Raw genomic sequence first — 19,544 nt, 5'->3', positions numbered from 1 at the left:
TGAACGTGTGGTGCGACTAGAGTGAGATGTTTCGAGTGCATACATGGAGCTTGTTTGGGGTGAGATCGAAGTTTTTGTGTGCTCTAGGTGTGAAGATCGAGCGGAGTGAGTTGTGTGATGTGAGTGGCGGTGGAATACGTGCTCATGAAATCAACTGAGAGTGGCGTGAATATGTGCTGTGTGGAATAAAGAGAGTGCAGGTGGTGTGATTTTGGAGTGGGGTCAGAGCTCAGGTGTGAAATGTGAGTTGGGGAAAAATGGTGTGACTCGAACAGAATGGGTGCGAGGGCTCCTGCTTCTGAAGTGAAGTGTGAGTGGGCCTAGTATGGAATTTGTGAGGGAAGGAATGTTTGTGGGAGTGCAGCTTTAGAAGAGTGAGACACTTGGAGTGTGAAAGGAGTGTTCTCAGAGTTCAGTCTGACTGGGATGTGTTGGAGTGAATGGAAATGGGGTGAAGTGGGAGTAGAGTGGGATGCTGGGAGTGAACTTAGAGCAAAGGGGAGTGAGGCATGAGGGCTTTGTGTCATTAAGGAGTGTGAATGAAATGCAGTGAGATCCTCACAGTGACCTTGCAGTGCATGTGGAGTGCCTTCGAAGAGAAGTGTAATTGTGGAGTTTGAGTGGAGTGAGTGTGTGTGTGTGTCTGAGGAGGAGGTCTGAGTGGGTGGTGTGTACGTGCACGTGGGGCCCAAACGTGCTTTGTATTTGGAGTGGGTGTGAGTGTGCAGTGGAGGGTCTGCAGTTGGCTCAGAGTCACTCGGCCTCAGGCACACAGAATGCTCTCACCTCCTGAGACAGGAACGGGATGATCTGGGCACAGATGGCACTCAGCCGCTTTACAATCTCTGCCTGCAAAAGGAAAGTCATAATCAGTAGAGAAGAGAAGAGAAGAGAAGAGTAGAGAAGAGAAGGAGAAGAGAAGAGAAGAGAAGAGAAGAGAAGAGAAGAGAAGAGAAGAGAAGAGAAGAGAAGAGAAGAGAAGGAGAAGGAAAAGGAGAGTGCAGCCTTCTATGATAACATCATGCAAGGTGACACAGGGCACCCTTCAGCCTGTCCATCACACCCCGACATTACTCTTCCTCCTCCCTGCCCACTTTCTGGCTGTTTTAGTCCAGAAAGTGAGCGGGTGGTAATGGGGGCAAAAGTGCCAGCAACTTGGAACAAATGTCCCAGTGGCACCGTCTGTTGCGGTTATTTGAGAGGACAAGGTCTCCTGCCGCTGCCTCCTCCTCTGCCCTTTTGCTTTCATGCCACTGTGAATGCCAGCTTTATCAGCTCTACCCTGGTAGTGGAACATTAGTCTACTCAGTAAATATTCAACTGCAAATATAACTGAGAGTGACTGATGTACTAATCATCCCGAGACCGCGCTCACCAGAGCTGTGCCATTCAGCGAAGGGCCATTTACACAGGAGAAGACTCTGGGCAGAGTGCCAGACCTTGCTGTCTGGATGGGTGCCAACGCCTTCTACTGCAGCTGCCAAGCAATGACTGCTGGAAGCATCCAGTCTGTGGGACCAGAGGGAGAGAAAGAAAAATCACACACACACACAGACACATACACACATACTGTACTTACACACCACACACACACACACACATGCAGCCACACATGCATGTATTTTGTCACATATTCATTTACACGTATGTACAGTATGTAGTATATACTCCCACATATGTACTTGTGTACACACATTTGCAGAGCACCAGGACACACTTGTTCACGTCTCCATATGATAAGCAGGCACACCTAAATCCAAAGTCACACACATGCAGAAACATATCTAGTCTCACATATGTATTTGTGCACATAAATTCACAGTGAGCCTGCACACACACACACACACAAGTACACATGATATGCAGCCACATACACGTACACACAGTGTCACACAAGCGACAGTTCTAAGGTAGTAATTCACAGACCGGCGCCCGAGGAAGTGTAGTCACTAACAGCCTCTACTCTTACACCTGCAGCCCGGACGAAGGAGCCCACTGTCGTCACTTCCAGTTTTGCCCCGGAGGTCCCGCTTCTTTCACCCCTGAGCTATTTAAAGAACAGAATCGCCGGAAGTTGACGTCCATTTATGAATGTGATTCCAAAGAGCATTGAGCTCCAAGAAATCCAGAATGAAAAGCCTGGACTTTGTATTTTCATATAAGTTACCCACATTAAAATGGGTACCAGCTGGTTGCCACCAGTTTGCCATCTCCCTTTTGTCCTTTTCTTGTATTACAACAGACATATGTGAACACACATAAAAATGCACACAAATACCCGCTGCCCTACATACACGTTCTGTGTGCTCACATAAACTTGCATTCATATTGTAGTCATACTAATAGCATAAGCACAACCTGCTGGCACATGTGGGTACACCTGTACATGCCCAAGAATACGCATACACACAAATGTGCGCCCAAATCCACTGCTATGTATTGTCAGACACGTGAGCACGGGCTTCCCCAAAAACTAAAGGTGTTACACCGTCACTGATACCGATCCTATTTCCATTCCTAGAATGGAGGTCGAAGTCCCAGGATGAAGCACGACGTCACATCAGGCCACGAGCCTGAAGTCGGAGTTCAGTCTTGGGCCAGCATCTGAGAGGGATGGAGTGCCATACCTGAAAGCCTGTTTGTACATTGGCTGCTATAGTTCTTTGTTTCTTTTCTGAATGAAAGTGTTTTTCTTTTGTGCTTTGAACAATTCAATAAAAAAAGGCATTCTCCAGGACCCTGACTCTTTGTAAGACCCCCTGTCTTATCAGGATATGTGTATGCTCTCTCTGTGTCTGCATGGCTTTTCCTCAGGGATCTCCAGCCTTCCATACACATCCCAAAGATATGTTGTTAGGTTCAATGACAGTGAGTGTGAGTGGGAATGTGAGTGTGAGTTTGGGTGTGAGTGTGAATGAGCACTGGTGTGTGTGTGCGTGTGAGTGTGAGTGTGAGTGCGAATACAAGTGTGTGTGTGAGTGTGACAGCAAGTGTGAGTGTGAGGGCAAGTGTGAGAGTGAGTGTGAGTGTGAATGCAAGTATAAGTGCAAGTGTGGGTGCGAGTGTGAGTGTGAGTGCGAGTGCAGGTGTGAGTGTGAGTGTACCCCAGGGTTGGTTGTTTCTTTGTTTTCAGTGATGCCACAATAGCTCTAGTCACTCATGACCATGAAGTGGATGAGCAGCTCTAACAATTAAATAGATGGATGGATGGCTAAGTGAATGAATGCACAGTACGTTTGTGCCACCCATCCATCATACACGCGTACACAAAATCCAAGTGCATGTCACATACACACAAAGAATACACACAAATGCATGCCGCCCTGCACATCCACATTTACTGTGTGCACACACGTACATACATACATACATACATACATCACACACGCACACATACACATGGAAGGTCTCCACACATACATAAGCACAAGTGCACACACACACTTGCACGTTCGTGCACATGCTTGCTTGCGGCACTTCTTTAAAAATGGGACTTCTGCAGCCAAAAACAGCTGCCATCCTTCTGGGAATCGGGTTATTTATAACTGTGCATCTCCCAGCCCTAATGCTCTTAGTGTTGCTGTAGCGCACATGGCATTACCTCCAGGGCTTGGCTGTCGAGCGAGCGACGCACTGTTATTTAGTGAGGCACCAGGAAAGCGACATGGCCGCGATTCCATAGTCCCGTTGCTCATCTCCTCTTTCCTTTTTGAATCCTAGCTGCTCTGTGTCAGAGAAGACTAACAGATGCCATCGGGGCAAGAGGGCATGGAGGCGTGTGCCATCTTTAGGAATGGGTACAGTTTTTCCCTGAATCTTCTTTGTTCTTTTAGCCACTGTGATGCTGAGGTGGTACAGTGTGACTGCCTGACTTGGCACAGCGGCACGGGCACAAGCAGATGCTGAAGTGAGTCTTGTAACAGATGCTTGGAGACTTCATGCCTGAGTTCTCCGGACTGCTTGTGTTCAGCTGGTAAGGTGCTGTCAACCAGACACCTGTGACTGTGGGAGAAGAATGGGGTTCTCTGTGGAGCCAGGCATGCCATATGGTATATGTTTAGATGTCTGAGGGTCTCTTATGAGTGTGGCACCAGGGACAAGCAGGATGGGGTTATCAGCCAAAGTAGTAGATGGTGTCTTATGGTCCAGATGTGCCATGTCAGACATAAGAGGCATTACCAAGAGATGTTGGAACATGTGACACGGGGAAAGAGGTCCATGTTTGTTTTGGACCACATATGGCATGCAGGGCATACAGTGGGGTTGGAAATCTGTCATTGGCCACTCGGGCCTCTGGAGCTGTGAGGCATAAAGATGGCCTTTCCTATGGACTACATTTGGCGCATGAGATGGGGTGGAGAGGCCCGAGGGTTTAATGGTGGACAGGGCTGACTTTCTTAATGACCACATGTGCCATAGTAGATGGTGGGGCAGTATGGAGGTCTCTTGTAGTCCAGCTGTTCCACATGAGAGATGGCAGAGATGTCAGCAAATCCTATTGATGAAACATGACACAGGGGATATGGTGGGGGGGCAGGTTTGGACATCCTTGTGAGAGCTGGGTGGGAAGGGTGGATTGTCTCACTAACTAGATGGGCCACACTTGACACTGTAGAGAGAACTTGGGGTCTTATTCAAGCGGGTTGCTTGCTTTTTTGCATTTAGAAAAGAATTGGATTTCTGTTTTTGTCTCCAAAGACCACTTTTTCAGTAAGAGAGACAGCTGGGCTTTCTTATGGGGGTCGAGTTACCACAGTTGTGAGCGAGGAAAAGGCAGAAGCTCCTACTGAGAAGACATGTCACCTGAACTATCAAAGAGAGGAATGTTCTAGTGGGCCAAAGTCTCACGTGGTGACTTGGAGGAGAAATAGCTGATTCATACTGACAAGATGTGTCACGTCACCCAATGGGAAGACACCTGGACATTCCCATGGTGCTACTGGGGACATGGAAGAGAAGGTTTTCAGAAAGGACTGGATGCCACTTTACAGCCAGTTAGGACACATGCGTGAGGACTGGAAGACTTCCATTTTCCATATGTGCCATAGGGGCCCAGAGAGAGAGATGGAGGTCTTGTCTGAGCCACACATACCACAGCAGGCCTCTTCAGTGGCACATGGGATCAAGAAGGGGCACTGAATAACTGACATCAGCTTTGTATGCCACTGGAGCCATTAGAAAGTGGGTTTGACTTTTTTTATGGGACATGGTGAAGAAGTCTGGGTCTCGTACAGATGATTCAAAAAGTATTAAGACCCCTTCACTTTATGCACACTTTATTGTGTTGTAGATATGATTTTTAATGGAAACATTTTACATTTTTTGCTAATCATCCTATACTCAATAACCCATAATGACAAAGGTTTCAAGAAGGTTTGCAAATTTGTTGAAAACTGAAGTGTCTCTTTCCTAAATGCATTGAGACCCTTTGCTGTGGCTCTCCAAATTGTGCTCAGGGTGCATCCTGTTGGCTTTAATTCTCCTGGAGATGTTTATAGAACCTGATTGGTGTCCACCTGGGGCAGAGTGACTTGACTGGACATCATTTAGAAAGGCACATCTCTACCTGCGTATACAAGGTCCACAATTCACACTGTGCATCTGGGGGAAAACCAAGCCATGGGTCCCAATGAACTCTCCGGAGACCTCTGTGATCAAATCGTGGTGAGGCAAAGATCAGAACAAGGACATAAAACTCATCTCTATAGCTTGGAATGTTTCCAGGAGCACAATGACCCCAATAACTGTAAAATGGAAAAAGTTTGGGGCCATCAGGATTCTTCTTAGAGTTGGCCATCTGACCCACCTGACTAAACAAGCAAGTTGGGCTTTGACCAGGGAGGTGACTTAGAAGCCAATGGTCATTCAAAGAGGACTTCAGAGATGGGTGAACCTGTCAGAAGGACGACCATCACAGCTGCACTCCATCAAGCATGCATTTGTGATAGAGTACCGAGACAAAAGTCACTCATGAACAAAAGCCATTGAGGAAAACAAGACATGAGGAAAACGATTTTCTGGTCTGATCTGATAGGACACAAGTTGAACTATCTGGGTAGAATTCCAAGCTCTGGGTGTGGCGAAGTCCAGGTACTACTCATCACCTGCCTAGTACCATCCCTATGGTGAAGCCTGATGGTGGAAACATCACGCTATGGCGGTGCAGGGACGGGGAGACTGGTCAGAATTGAGGGAAGGGTGAATTCCAATGCAAATACCAAGAAGTCCCAGAAGAAAACCTGCTCCAGAGGTCACATGACCTCAGGCTGGGGTGATGGTTCACCTTTCAACATGACAATGGCCCAAAGCTTACAGTTAAGGCAACACTGGAGTGGCTTCAGGACACGTCTTTAAGTGGTCCAGCCAAAGCTCAGACTTAAGCCCCATTGAACTTCCGTGGAGAGAGACCTGAAGAAGAAGGCTTACAGGCTCTCCTCATCCAGGCTAATGGAGCTTGAGAGGATCTGCCAGGAAGAATGGGATCAACTGCCCAAACCCAGGTGTCCAAAGTTTGTAGAGATTTACCAACGAAGACTCAAAGTTGAAATTGCTTCGATAAAGTACTGAATACTTCTATGAGTGAGTCATTTCAGTTTTGATTTTTAATAAATTTGCAAACCATTCTGGAATCACTTTGTCATTATGGGTTATCAAGTGTGGATTAATGGGCAAAAAAGAGCAAATGTACTCATTTAAAATTAAACCTACACCATAATAAGCTGTGCAAAAAGTGATACTTTAGGAATCCATTGTAGATTAAATGTGCCACATGAGCCACAGGGTGGCAGGTTTCTTGTGGAGCAGAGCTGCCCCTTTCATTGCAGGAGGATGACTGTACAGACCCCAGGAGCTACTGGGGACAGATTTGCCCAAAGTGCCGTAAGATAACTTGGTTTGGAGCACCAGAAGGCATCGAGGGGACTGAACGCCTGCTTTACACGAAGCCGATTGACTTGAGCGACTCTGTGATCACCACACTCAAGAATCACGGAAATCCGTGCTGCATCTTGTAATTTGTGCCCTTGAAGCACACAGACTGAACGCCTGTGATTTGCCTGTAATAAAATCCAACCCCGCTTGAAGCATTTAAGATGAGCCACGGATGGCTTTTTACATCAAAAGGGAAGATGACAGAGGCGTCCGGCCTTTACTTTTTTTTATTTTTAGTGCTCTGCTTCCATGGATTGAGGCTCCATATCGCCTGGGGTCAGTGGCTGGAGTCAGAGGGCAGCGGGAGGTGCTGCTTTGTACAATCGGAGCAGATGTCCGTCAGTGGCCGGCATCGCCGGCCTCCCGCACTGCGGGCGCTTTTCCGTTTCAATTCCAGTCACGCACATGGCATCCAGGCTTCTTCTTCTTCTTTTTTTTTTTAACGACACGTGTCAGCGACTGCTTTTCCCTCTTAGAATCTGTAACGAGGATCCCATAAAATAAAAATAGGAAATTAAGTTGGCGTATATGTGTCAAGCCGGGGAAGTTTAAAAAAAAAAAAGGGAATAAAAAAAAAAAAGAACGCGATCACCTGTCAGTCAGCCAAGCTTCACTCTGTCTGTTCAAATTCTCGGGCTCTTCTTATTTCTAGAGAGATCCTTTTCTAAACCGGGGTTTTAACAATTAAAAAGGGGCAAATGGCTAACATAGGGGGGCACGGTGGCGCAGTGGTAGCCTCACAGTAAGAAGACCCGGGTTCACTTCCCGGGTCCTCCCTGCTTGGAGTTTGTATGTTCTCCCTGTGTCTTTGTGGGTTTCCTCCTACAGTCCAAAGACATGAAGGTTGTCCTTGGTGTGTGCGCCCTGCGGTGAGCTGGCACCCTCCCCGGGATTTGTTCCTGCCTTGCGCCCTGTGCTGGTTGGGTTTGGCTCCAGCAGACCCGTGTGACAATGTGTTAGGATATAGCAGGTTAGACAATGACTGACATAACTGATGGTGATAAATGGCTGACATGCAAATCTTGGTTATTTTAAGAAACAAATCCACTCACAGAGCAACTTCTTAGGACCACTAATGCTGGTGGGGCCTGCCAGTTCTTCTTGGCATGGACTTCAGAAGATGTTAGAAAAATTAATTTGAGATTCCTGTCCATTTTGAAGACCCCTGAAGGCCACTGAACTTATCGTCGTGTTCATGAGACCAGTTTGAGGTGACTTTTGCTTTGTGACATGGAGCATCGTCATGCTGGGAGAAGGGTAGCACATGGTCACCAGCAAAGCTCACAAAGGTTGTGACATTCAGCAGATAATTGATTGGTATTAATGGGCCCAAAGTGTGCCAAGAAAACATTCCCTACATTAATGCATCCACCAGCAGCAGCGGCCTGGACTGTTGATACAAGCCAGGTGGGGTGCATGGCTTCCTACTGTTGCTGTCAAATTCTGACCCCACCACCTGTGTGTCACAACAGAAATTGAGATTCATCAGACCAGACGCCATTTATTCCAGTCTTCAGCTGTCCAGTTTTTGGCCACTGCAGCTTCAGCTTTCTGTTCTTGGCTGACAGGAGTGGAACCCAATGTGGTCTTCTTGTGTTGTAGTCCATCTGCCTTAATGTTCGATATGTTGTGCATTCTGAGATGTTTCTCTGCTCACCACAGTTGTTCAGAGTGGTAACCTGAGTTACCACAGCCCTTCTCTCAGCTCTGACTAATCATCACCAAGAGGTTCCTGGCTGTTAAAAGTGCTGCTCACTAGATGTTTTCTTCTGTGTAAACTCTGAAGACTGTTGTACAGTACATGAAAATCCCAGGAGATCAGCAGTTAAAGGAATCCTCAAAGCTGCCCATCTGCCACCAGCGATCTTAAACTCACTGAGATCACACTTATCCTCAGTCTGGTGTTTGTTGTGAACATTAACAGAAGCTCCTGACCTACCACTGCATGGGTTTATGCTTTGCACTGCTGCCTCGTAATTGGCTGATTAGAGTTTTGCAGGGATGCTCAGGTGTGCAGATGCTTCTCATAATGTGCTCAGCGAGTGAAGAAAAGCTGACTAGTGACTCAGCGTAAAGTTCACCCTGGGTGCGGTTTCAGTGGTCTCTCCATGTTCTGTTGGGTTTCTGCTTTTTCGCCAATTCCCAAAGACCTGCTTGTTATGTTGATTGGCATCTCTAAGTCTCCCACATGCTGCCTGTGATGGCTTGCAGTTTTGCTGCCTTGGGTATGAAGGTTCCTAGACAGACTCCAGTTCTTCACAATCAGGAAGTTCATGAAAATGGATAATTCTAAAGCAATGTGTGTTGCATGATCCACGGGGGATCATTGGCATGTACTGTGCCAGTGTGGGGGGGGCAGAGGAAATAGCCGCACTTGGACCACAGGGCTGGCCTTCTGTGTCAGGTTTGCATGTCCACGCTGTGCTCATGTGGCCTTCATAGGGCAGGTCTTCTTGTCCTCTCTCAGGATTGCACGGCACTTATTTATTATTTTTCATATTTGACATTTTTAGTTTTTATCGTATTCATGTGTTTACATATTAATAATATCAGCAATTACTTTGCATAGAATAATGTAATATCATATGCAAAAAATTAAACCTGCCCTGATTCTGCTGTTGTCTAACTCAGTATTCTAAGGTTAGCAGTAACTTGGGAGATCATACCGACTACGCCACTTCACAAGCCATTTTAAAATCTCCTAGATGGAACATCTCCAGCCTGCTAATTCACTGTCAAAGGGGGTACAATATGGGGGTTTCTGAGAAGGAGGTTGTTTTGGACCCCATAAATAAACTTCTAGAAGTTTGAAAAACAAAACTGTGGCGGGGGTAAATCCCCTAAAAATACATTGTAAAATGTGATGGTGTTATATTATAAATCACTGTGGTAGACAGCTGGGGCCCTAACCGGGCCGGGATGCCCCAACAATGGAAGGACTGGTGGGGAGAGCTTTTTCAGGACATTTTCTCCCCCAGACTGATAGAGGGCAGACCTCTTGGCTTGCAGCGGGGCCACAGGTTTGGAGCATGGAAACTCAACCCTGCTGTGGCGCCTGGACGTTTGCTGAGCCCTGTTTGGCAGCACTTTCACCACACTAGGAAGGAGGTCATTGGACACCAAAGGGGGCCAGAGTCGGGAGGAAGAAGGACAAAGCCTGTGTGGAGGACTGGAGATGAAGGGACTCTGCTGTAACTGTTTCCATTATTTGTATTCTGTTGAGTAGTGGGAGCAAACAGAAAAGAGCTTCTCTGCGAAGAATAAAGGTGTGTGTTGTGCTGGAACGGGTGTCTCTGCCTTTCTGTGTCGGGTTAGGGCGGTGTCACGTCACCAATGTCTAGTGCTGGGTCTGCAGATAGCTCTTCACGTGCTTGGCAGAAGGACAATGATCTGTAAGTGTTATGGCAGCCGGGCAGGCCTAAGGCCTTGAGAGGCAGCAGCCCATCCAGCTTTCAGGTGAATCTGAGAAAGAAAGCGGGCAGAGACGTTAGAGGGAAAAGTATAAATAGGAGCTCCAGGCAGGTGATGCTAAAGAGTGTGACTACGGAGAGCAGAAGCTGAGAGACGGTGCTGATCGCGTGACACCGACCATGTTCACATTCGCTTTGTCCTTCATATGACGTGCAGGAGCTAACTAGAGCAGCGGAGCTGGTCTGTGGCAGGGGAGCAGACGGGTTCACAGCACACCATTACCTCAATCTGTCTGAGTAATTCAAAAGGCCATTTCAGTGCCTAAAGGTGAGTGTGCCATGGAAAGTGTTTCTACTGCATGACACTGCTCAGAAGGACAAGGTGGCGGGACTCTTGCTTTCAAACTGAGATGTGTTTGTTCTCACTGACAACACTCTCCATAGATATTTTATCAAAAATTCCATAGTACCAGACTAAGATAATTCCACACTGAGCCAATTCTGGAGCACAAGCACACTCCTTTATCTCAGGGCTTTCCCTCCATATACGCCACACTTGTGTGATACGGCCAGAACACATTACAAGACTTCTCCATTGATTTGTGAGTCACAGACCTGATTTACATGAACTTAACAAACCAGAGCGAGTCGCGGATCGCTCCTGTGCCCCCAGTCACGTAGTCTGACATGTCCAGTGACTCAGTCCAACCCATCGGTAACTCGCCATGACAAAATCAAACAGGCAGGGACAGACGCTGTGTGCATGAGCACCGACAACCAACGAGCGCTCAGCTGGAAGGACAATGCGTATAATGCAGCTGCTGCATGTGGGATGAGGAGCACAGGAGACCTGGACCTGACAGACAGAAGGGAGGCTCATCTGTGGGAACGAAAAACAACAAAAAAAAAAACAAAACAGAAAAAACTGGGTTTGAGCTCACCGTGTTATTGGCTTACAGGAAAAGGGAGGTGCTTGAGATACTTTAGAAATGTGAGACTGTGCTGGAAAGTCGTCATGGAGACACGCAATCTGATACTCCCAGAAACCTCCAGTCATGTGATCTGACATCCACAGAGGGTGAGATCACCAAGTGCAGTCGTCCAGTTTGATATCCCCTCCAGCTAAGAGAATGTGTAGTGTACCAGCAGCTTGAGGAAACTGCTGAAAAAGTGCAAGAGAGTGAGTGAGTGTGAGACAGAGTGAGTGAATGAGAGAGTGAGTGAGTGAGTGAGTGAGTGAGTGAGACAGTGAGTGAGTGAGTGAGTGAATAGTGTGAGACAGAGTGACTGAATAGTGTCAGACAGAGTGAGTGAGTGAGTGAGTGAGTGAGTGAGTGAATAGTGTGAGACAGAGTGACTGAATAGTGTCAGACAGAGTGAGTGAGTGAGTGAGTGAGTGAGTGAGTGAGTGAATAGTGTGAGACAGAGTGAGTGAGTGAGTGAGTGAGTGAGTGAGTGAGTGAGTGAATAGTGTCAGACAGAGTGAGTGAGTGAGTGAAGACTGGACCCTCAGCCACAGTCCAGTCCAGCTACCTACTCAGTGCTGCTCTGATTGGCTGTGGTGAAGTAGATTAAAGGTCACAGGGTTCATCGTTTTGCATACTGACATTGCATTCATTTGCATTTGCTGATTTCATTTTTAATTGTGCTGATAACTTTGCATTTTCTAACTTCAACAAAGCTCCATTTTCTCAGACCTTTTAGTCTGACTGCTGGCATTACAGATGGCCACACATTGGCCAAGAGACTTGAGAATATGGTGGTCATTCTGCTAAGGTTTTGGGAAGTTTTAATTATTATTCAGAGTGTGTCCTTTAGCCAGTAAGGAATATCTTCCATGTCTTGGCAGTAAATCCACTAAATGCTTTGCCTGAAGCGGGCCAATGAGCTGGAATAGACCTGATGGGTCGTCATGATCCCTTTACCCAACACTGTATATTTGAAACTGTAATGCAGGGTGTGTATCTAGTATGGAGCAGGTCACCCAGAATATCATTAAGGCTGACATGTTGGTTAAATCCAAGAACAATCGCAGGGCAATCTTTTAACAGGTACACTACTGTGCTGAAGGGATCTTTTCATTAGTTGTTATTCTTTTCTATCTGATTTCTTTTTTGATTTTCTTTTGAGTGACTAAGAGGATGGCGGTAAACTGCACAAAGAAAAACAAATTAAAACCACATCAAGTGTTTGTTGTTTTTTTTTTTTTTTTTGCCTATGCTGCTTGAGGTTCCCCATGACAGGCGGCGTAGTCGGTATGATTTCCAAAGTTATTACTGTCGAGTTCGACAACAGCGGAGTCTCCCTGCGTCAATTATTGATGGAAGCAAAACTCTAATAAAGGACATCCACACAGGTAGTGGGGCGTCTCCCACCAGTCTGACGTTCCCAGACATTTTTATTTGTTTCTCGTTGTCTGTTTGCAAGGTGAGGACACTCATCCCCATGTCCGCAACCTCTGTGACAGGCTGCAATCCTACGGATGTGTCTTATGATTGTTGTAGAAGGTTAATTGTTTTTTTATACGGGTATGACATTTATTTATTCTGTTTTGATTTACACCATGGCTAGTACTCTCCAGACACGCTACTGGCGTCCCACCCAGGAATGCTTTCCTGACCTTTGCCCAAGATTGCTGGGATATTTCTTTAGTCCTCTAGAATGGATGGATTAATACCAGCAAGCTGACTATTACTGCTGCCTCACAGCTTTAGGCTCCAGGGATCAAAGCCCAGCTTGGTCACTGCCTACATGGTACCCCCGGTTTTCTTCTCATCCCAAAGATTTTCAGGTTAGGTTCACAGATTCATTTAAACTGACCCAATGTCAGTGAGAGTGGGGGCGACAGGCGCACCACCCTGAATTGGTTCCTACCTTGTGCCCAAGGGTGCTGGTGAAGAAGGCTCCATCCTCCTTCAGTCCTAAACTGGATTAACCGCTTTGACAATGGACAGTGAATGGATCCAAGCAAACTGGTCATTGCTGCCCCCTTGATGTTTTGTAAGGGTCTGCATTGAAGTGTACTTTATGTTGTATTGTTGTTAATTTTGAGTCATCATTTTTCACGTCTTTATGTTATTTCTATTGATTTCGTTTGTAATTCTATAATAGTATTCTTTCCCTTTAAATGTTCTTATGTTCTTTCTTCTTGTAAGTGGTGGGGCCTCCCTGATGTGACCACTCCTGAGTCCTCACTCCGGCTATATAAGCGAGCTGAGAAGACTCTGGAGCTGCGGATCATTCATCTTCTCTGGAGTTCAGTAAGTATTACTTTCTGCATTGGGTTGCATTTTCATTTATTTTTTGCCTCTTCTTGTTTTATCTTGTTAAAGACTTTTTTGAAGTTGATTGCCTGTTTAGGCAACTCATTTCAGCACTATTTGCTCTTTTCAGCTTTTTCTTTGTACAATTCTATTTTTTATTAATACGTCTGTTATTAATAAAGATTCTTTGTTTGCCCTTTTGTACACATGCCAAGGGTTTACGGTCATCCTTCCTCTTGTTTGGCTTTCCTTATAGTTTTGGGACATTTCTAGATATTGTGTCAGATAACCTTGTGTATACCGTTGGTTTGACTTTGTGTCGAATGAGCAGTTACTGAGTCCCAAATGAGACACATTACTGGCATTGTGAGAGAGTGTCACTTACGACACTTACAGTAATGTGGCGCGATGCCCAGAGGGTGATCCAGCTCACGGCATCCTCATCGTTGAGCACCCGAGTGGCTGGACCAGGGGATGCCCATGTAACACCTGGCTGTGGCAGATAGAGGGAGAGACTGGACTGTGTGTCTGACATGGGGTGTTGCCAACTGGGACCCCGAGCTGTTTCATGGTGTGGTGGGTGCTGTAGTGTTGTACCAGCACATGCTCCCCATCCTGACCTGAACTTGTGTAAAGATCTGCTAGGCTGATAGTTTTGAGGCAAGCTAGATTTGGGTTGAGTTTTCTTGGACAGGCTAGTTAGGTCATGGGCCTGCTATTATGGTCCTTTTTGTTATGATTGAGACTCCTAATTGAGGTTCAGCCTGATCACTAGCTGTGCGGAAATGGGACATCCCCTCCAGCTGCCTATGGGGTTTTCTGCAGGTAACCCAATACTCCTTCTGACCCTGTGGACAGGAAGACACAGGTCACTGGCTACTCTGAAGTGGCAGAGAATGGACGTCTGCCTGAGTTGGCTCTGGGGTGCACTGAGACCTGTCCAGGTTTGGTTCCTGCATTGCAACTGATGTCAACATTAAATTCAATTACATGGAATTGGACATTATTGTAAGGCACTTAATGCAGTGCTGCTTAGACTTTGTGTGTCTTTACAGTCTTCTCTGTTTTGTAATTCCGCAACAGCAAAATGGCAAAATAAAATAGGCAAACTTAAAATAAGCAAAATCTAAACCAGGACTTCACCAAGTCTGCCTCAGAAATAGGCCTCACCCTAGGCAGCCTGGTCCAAAACTCAAAATACAGGCTTTCTGGCCTGCACAGATGCAAACAAGGGCTTTAAAATTTCAAAAATATTTTACAAACTCATAAATGGAAAGAATAATTGTAAACCTTCTGGACCAAAGGGCAAAACAAAACATTTACATAATTAAAGGAGAATGAACAAGCAAAGCAGCATAAAAAAAACAAAAATAACACAAAAGTCTTTTCCCAAAAAGACAACCTGATGTTAACCAAACCAGAAATCTAAAATCCAAAAACAAAGCAAAAATTCTAAATAAATTATGAAATTATTCAAACTCCACAACTAATAATGACACTCTGATGATGCCCCTGATTTTAAAGGCTGAGGTTGGTCCTTCAGCAATGATGTTATGGTGGTCCCACCTCCCATAAAACACAAAGAACATATAATATGAGAATATATAAGAATATATATCATAAGAATAAAGGACATTTGACATATGAGAAGAGACCCATTCAGTCTTGTTTAACTAATAGCTAAGCTGGTCCAATATCTCTCCCAGATACTTCTTAAAAAAGTCATAAAGCATAAATGCACACAATGTAAATGTTCTTCTTCTTCCTTCAGCTGCTCCCTTTAGGGGTTGCCACAGCGGATCATCTTCTTCCATATCTTCCTGTCCTCTACATCTTGCTCTGTTACACCCATCACATGCATGTCCTCTCTCACCACATCCATAAACCTTCGCTTAGGCCTTCCTCTTTTCCTCTTACCTGGCAGCTCTATCCTTAACATCCTTTTCTCAATATACCCAGCACCTCTCCTCTGCACATGTCCAAACCAACACAATCTCGCCTCTCTGACTTTGTCTCCTGACCATCCAACTTGAGCTGACCCTCTAATGTCTTCATTTCTAATTCTGCCCATCCTCGTCACACCCAATGCAAATCTTCACATCTTTAACTCTGCCACCTCCAGTTCTGTCTCCTGCTTTCTGGTCAGTACCACCGTCTCCAGTCCATATAACATAGCTGGTCTCACTACTGTCCTGTAGACCTTCCCTTTCACGCTTGCTGATATCCGTCTGTCACAAATCACTCCATTCGCTCTTCTCCACCCACTCCACCCTGCCTGCACTCTCTTCTTCACCACTCTTCTACAATCTCCAAATACACAAAATGTGAATACTAAACAATATTTAAATAAAACTATATTAATGAAAATTACAAAATGACAGTAAACAAATTAATAATAATAATTCAAAAATACTAGAAATGACAAAAAAGGGAAATATATTCAAACCTAGGGATAAATCCTGGCCCTCGAGTGCTTGTCTCCTTGCTCTGCTGACCTCGGCTGTGTTTTCATCACTACAACTTACTTTTCTGTTACCTTCTACAGATTTTTGCCCACATCTCCACTTTCTTAAAACCCGCTCCCTGTCTGAACTCCAACAAAGCAGCCTTCTGTCGCCACTTTTAGACTGAGTGCTGTCATTATAGCCGGTCACACGTAGGTCAAGAAATGTGAGAATTTGGTAGTCGAGGGTTCACGCTGTAGATTGGTAATAGGCCTTAGGAATTCGTAAATTTCCAGAACATACAAAGGCCGCTCGGAATGTGTCTTTTAGTTAATGAGAAATCATTTTCAGGGCATGGCAGTAAATTCAGAGTGACCGCCACTAAACAGATTTCATGAAATGGCTCAGTGAGCTGGAAGACACCTGGTAGAAATTAAAATTACGTGGGGTCGTCATGAACCCTTTACTTAAGTGTATGTACCTGGAGCTACAATGCAGGGTCTGGAAGGAGCAGTCATTCAAGTAGTATGGAACAGGCCATCCAGATATGTTGTTCAGCTCTATGAAAACACTAGAAGAGGGGTCAGGTCAGTCTTTTAGCAGCTCTCAGATACACCTCATCTGCTTTACGACCCTTATATTTAAGCCTATTTTTTATCTAATTCATTTTTGAGTGCCCAAAAAAATGGTGATATACAGCACAATAACAAATAAATTAACGCCACATCAATTGGCTATTCTTTGCTTATCATTCTTTAGGTTCGCCATGACATTTGGCGTAGTCGGTATGATCTCCAAAGTTATTACTGCCCTTGGAATACTGGAGTTAGACAACACTGGAGTCTCCCTGTGTCAATTATTGATAGAAGCAAAACTCTAATAAAGGACATCCACACTGGGAGTGGGGTGTCTTCCACCAGTCTGACATTCCCAGACATTTTTATTTGTTTCTCGTTGTCTGTTTGCAAGGCGAGGACACTCATCCCCGTGTCTGCAACTGCTAATCTCTCCTGCTCTGCGACAGGCTGCAATCCTAACAGCTGTGTCTGTCACCAGGAGCTGAATGCCTTGTCAGTCACGGGGAAAGCATGCAGCATTAATGAGATTCTCAGAGAGCTTTGTCAGAGCCTATGTGTATGTGTGTGAGAGAAACTGTGTGGATTTGTCAGCCCCAAATCTGATTAAAAAAAGAAAAAAAAAGAATGAAGGAAACAAATCAATCACATGGTCAAAGAATAGACCACAACTCCTTCCAAGCCACGGTAAAATGCCTCATTATTAAAACCCCAGCCTCGATCTGAGAAACATATCAATCCAAGTTTGAGCATGTGTGATGAAGGCCTCCCTGAGTGTGATTCAATGAGACAAGAGAAGCGAGCGTAAGAATCAAAAGTTGCCCGTTAGGCATCGGTGTGTAACTGCCAGTCCTCACCACGTCACCTTCATTGCTCCCTACAGGACTCAAGCTGCTGCCTACCCAGAAGAAGGCATCATGTGTGGAAAGGATTAGGAGCACAGGAGCATCCCAGATGGGAAGAGCAGGACATACGTGAGTGGGACTGTTAGATAGATAGATAGATAGATAGATAGATAGATAGATAGATAGATAGATAGATATGTGAAAGGCACTATATGATAGATAGATAGATAGATAGATAGATAGATAGATAGATAGATAGATAGATAGATAGATAGATAGATAGATAGATAGATAGATAGATAGATAGATAGATAGATACTTTATTAATCCCCAAGGGAAATGCCAGGCAAAATGACAACTTTTATTGGCTAACTAAATAGATTACAATATGCAAGCTTTCGAGGCAACTCAGGCCCCTTCTTTAGGCAAGATGTAATTTTGCTTGGCTTTTCTCAACATTCATAATGGCTAACACGGTACAACACCCTGGTACTAATCCCCAAGGGGAAATTCACATACTCCAGCAGTAGCATACCAATATAAACAATATTAATTAAAAAGCAATAAAAGTGCAGTGCAAGTTTAAAAATGCAAGGTGGAGAGTGTGAGGCAGGTATAACAGTTTATAATCTTATGTAGTTTTAACGTTTACCCCCCCTGGGTGGAACTGAAGAGTCACATAGTGTGGGGAAGAAACGATCTGTCAGTGGAGCAGGATGGTGACAGCAGTCTGTTGCTGAAGCTGCTCCTCTGTCTGGAGATGATCCTGTTGGTCAGCTAGTTGACTCCACAACTACTTCTTGGAATCAGTTTGATTATTTAAGGATTAAATAGCTCCACTATAGCAAAATGGGCCCTGAAGAAATCAGTAATTCAATATATTAACAAAAATCTACGTTTTAATTGAAGTAAAATCATTCTTGTCATAAAACAAATATTGTGTGTTAATGCTTTTTAGATCATTCAAACATTAGAACAATCTAGATGGGAACAGGCCATTCAGTCCAACAGCACCAGCCAGTTCTATCCACTTAATTTTGAGTTTTGAAAGTCACTGAAGTCCTAATATCTACCAAACTACTTGGTTGCTTGGTTGGTGTCCGTGGTTCTCAGTGGGAAGAAAAACTTCCAAATGTTTGTGCAAAATTTACCCTTCCACGAGTTTACAACTGTGTCCCTGTGATCTCGATGAACTCATTTTAATGTAGCCGTCTCGATCCACTGGACTAATTTCCTTTACAATTCATATTTATTTGCTTTAGTAAATACTTTGAGCTGCCCCCTTTGTTTTCTCCTCTAATGCCTAATGAAACTGGAAAACACATGGCAAAGGATTTGGAGACCAATCCCCCATACAAGGTCTGTCCAGATCCTTCTGATTTCACAGTCCCCTTTGCTGTTCATCCCACAGGTTTTCAATGAAATTTAGTTTAGAGGATTGGAATGGCCAGGGCAATATTTTGATTTTGTGCTCATTGAATGAGTTTTGTGTTGCTTCTGAGATGTCATGTGGGAAGATCTAATCACAGACCAACTTAAGCTTCCTGACACAGCCCATGAAATTGTGATTTAATATCAGCTGGTACTTGATGGAGTCCATGATACCCTGTATCTGAGCAGGGGCCTTGGGAATAAAAAGTCACACAACATCAAAGATCCACCACCACATCTATCTATCTATCATATATAGTGACTTTCATATCTTTCTATCTATCTATTGTGATGGATGGCCAGCTTCATATTCCGGCCCTCACCCCCAGGCCGCCAGGAGGAGCACTCCCGAGAGCATGGACAGGCCCCGAATGCCAGCAGGGCCTCATGGACTATGTAGTTTTTATGCACAGCCCTGCTGGATACCTTAGGGACCACTGGGAGTCGCTTTTGGGAGACCAATGGTCTCATTTGTGCCCTATGACCAGGAAGTTCATCAAAGGAAGAGTGACAGGCTTCCAGGGTGAAGAAAAGAATTTTTACCTGACCCGAAAGTCATACAGGATCACATGGACTAGGATTGGGAACACTTCTGGGTCAGGGAATATAAAAGGACTATGGGAGCTCCCAGACGGCGATCTGAGCT

At 45.1% G+C, this 19,544-nt stretch overlaps 1 protein-coding gene across 2 annotated transcripts in view; it reads right to left on the bottom strand.

The window, feature by feature from the left end:
- Positions 1-19,544, bottom strand: part of tle2b (TLE family member 2, transcriptional corepressor b) — a 109,719-nt gene that overhangs the window by 56,316 nt on the left and 33,859 nt on the right. For both annotated transcript variants that reach the window (XM_039766864.1, XM_039766865.1), the window contains exon 5: positions 787-849. In XM_039766864.1, coding sequence (XP_039622798.1) covers positions 787-849 — 63 coding nt within the window. The remainder of the gene's footprint in view (positions 1-786; positions 850-19,544) is intronic.

Source organism: Polypterus senegalus, chromosome 10 (assembly GCF_016835505.1).
Source record: "Polypterus senegalus isolate Bchr_013 chromosome 10, ASM1683550v1, whole genome shotgun sequence".
NCBI lineage: Eukaryota > Metazoa > Chordata > Cladistia > Polypteriformes > Polypteridae > Polypterus > Polypterus senegalus.
Note: the sequence above shows the minus strand (reverse complement) of the source record. Positions and strands in the feature narration are given on the sequence as shown.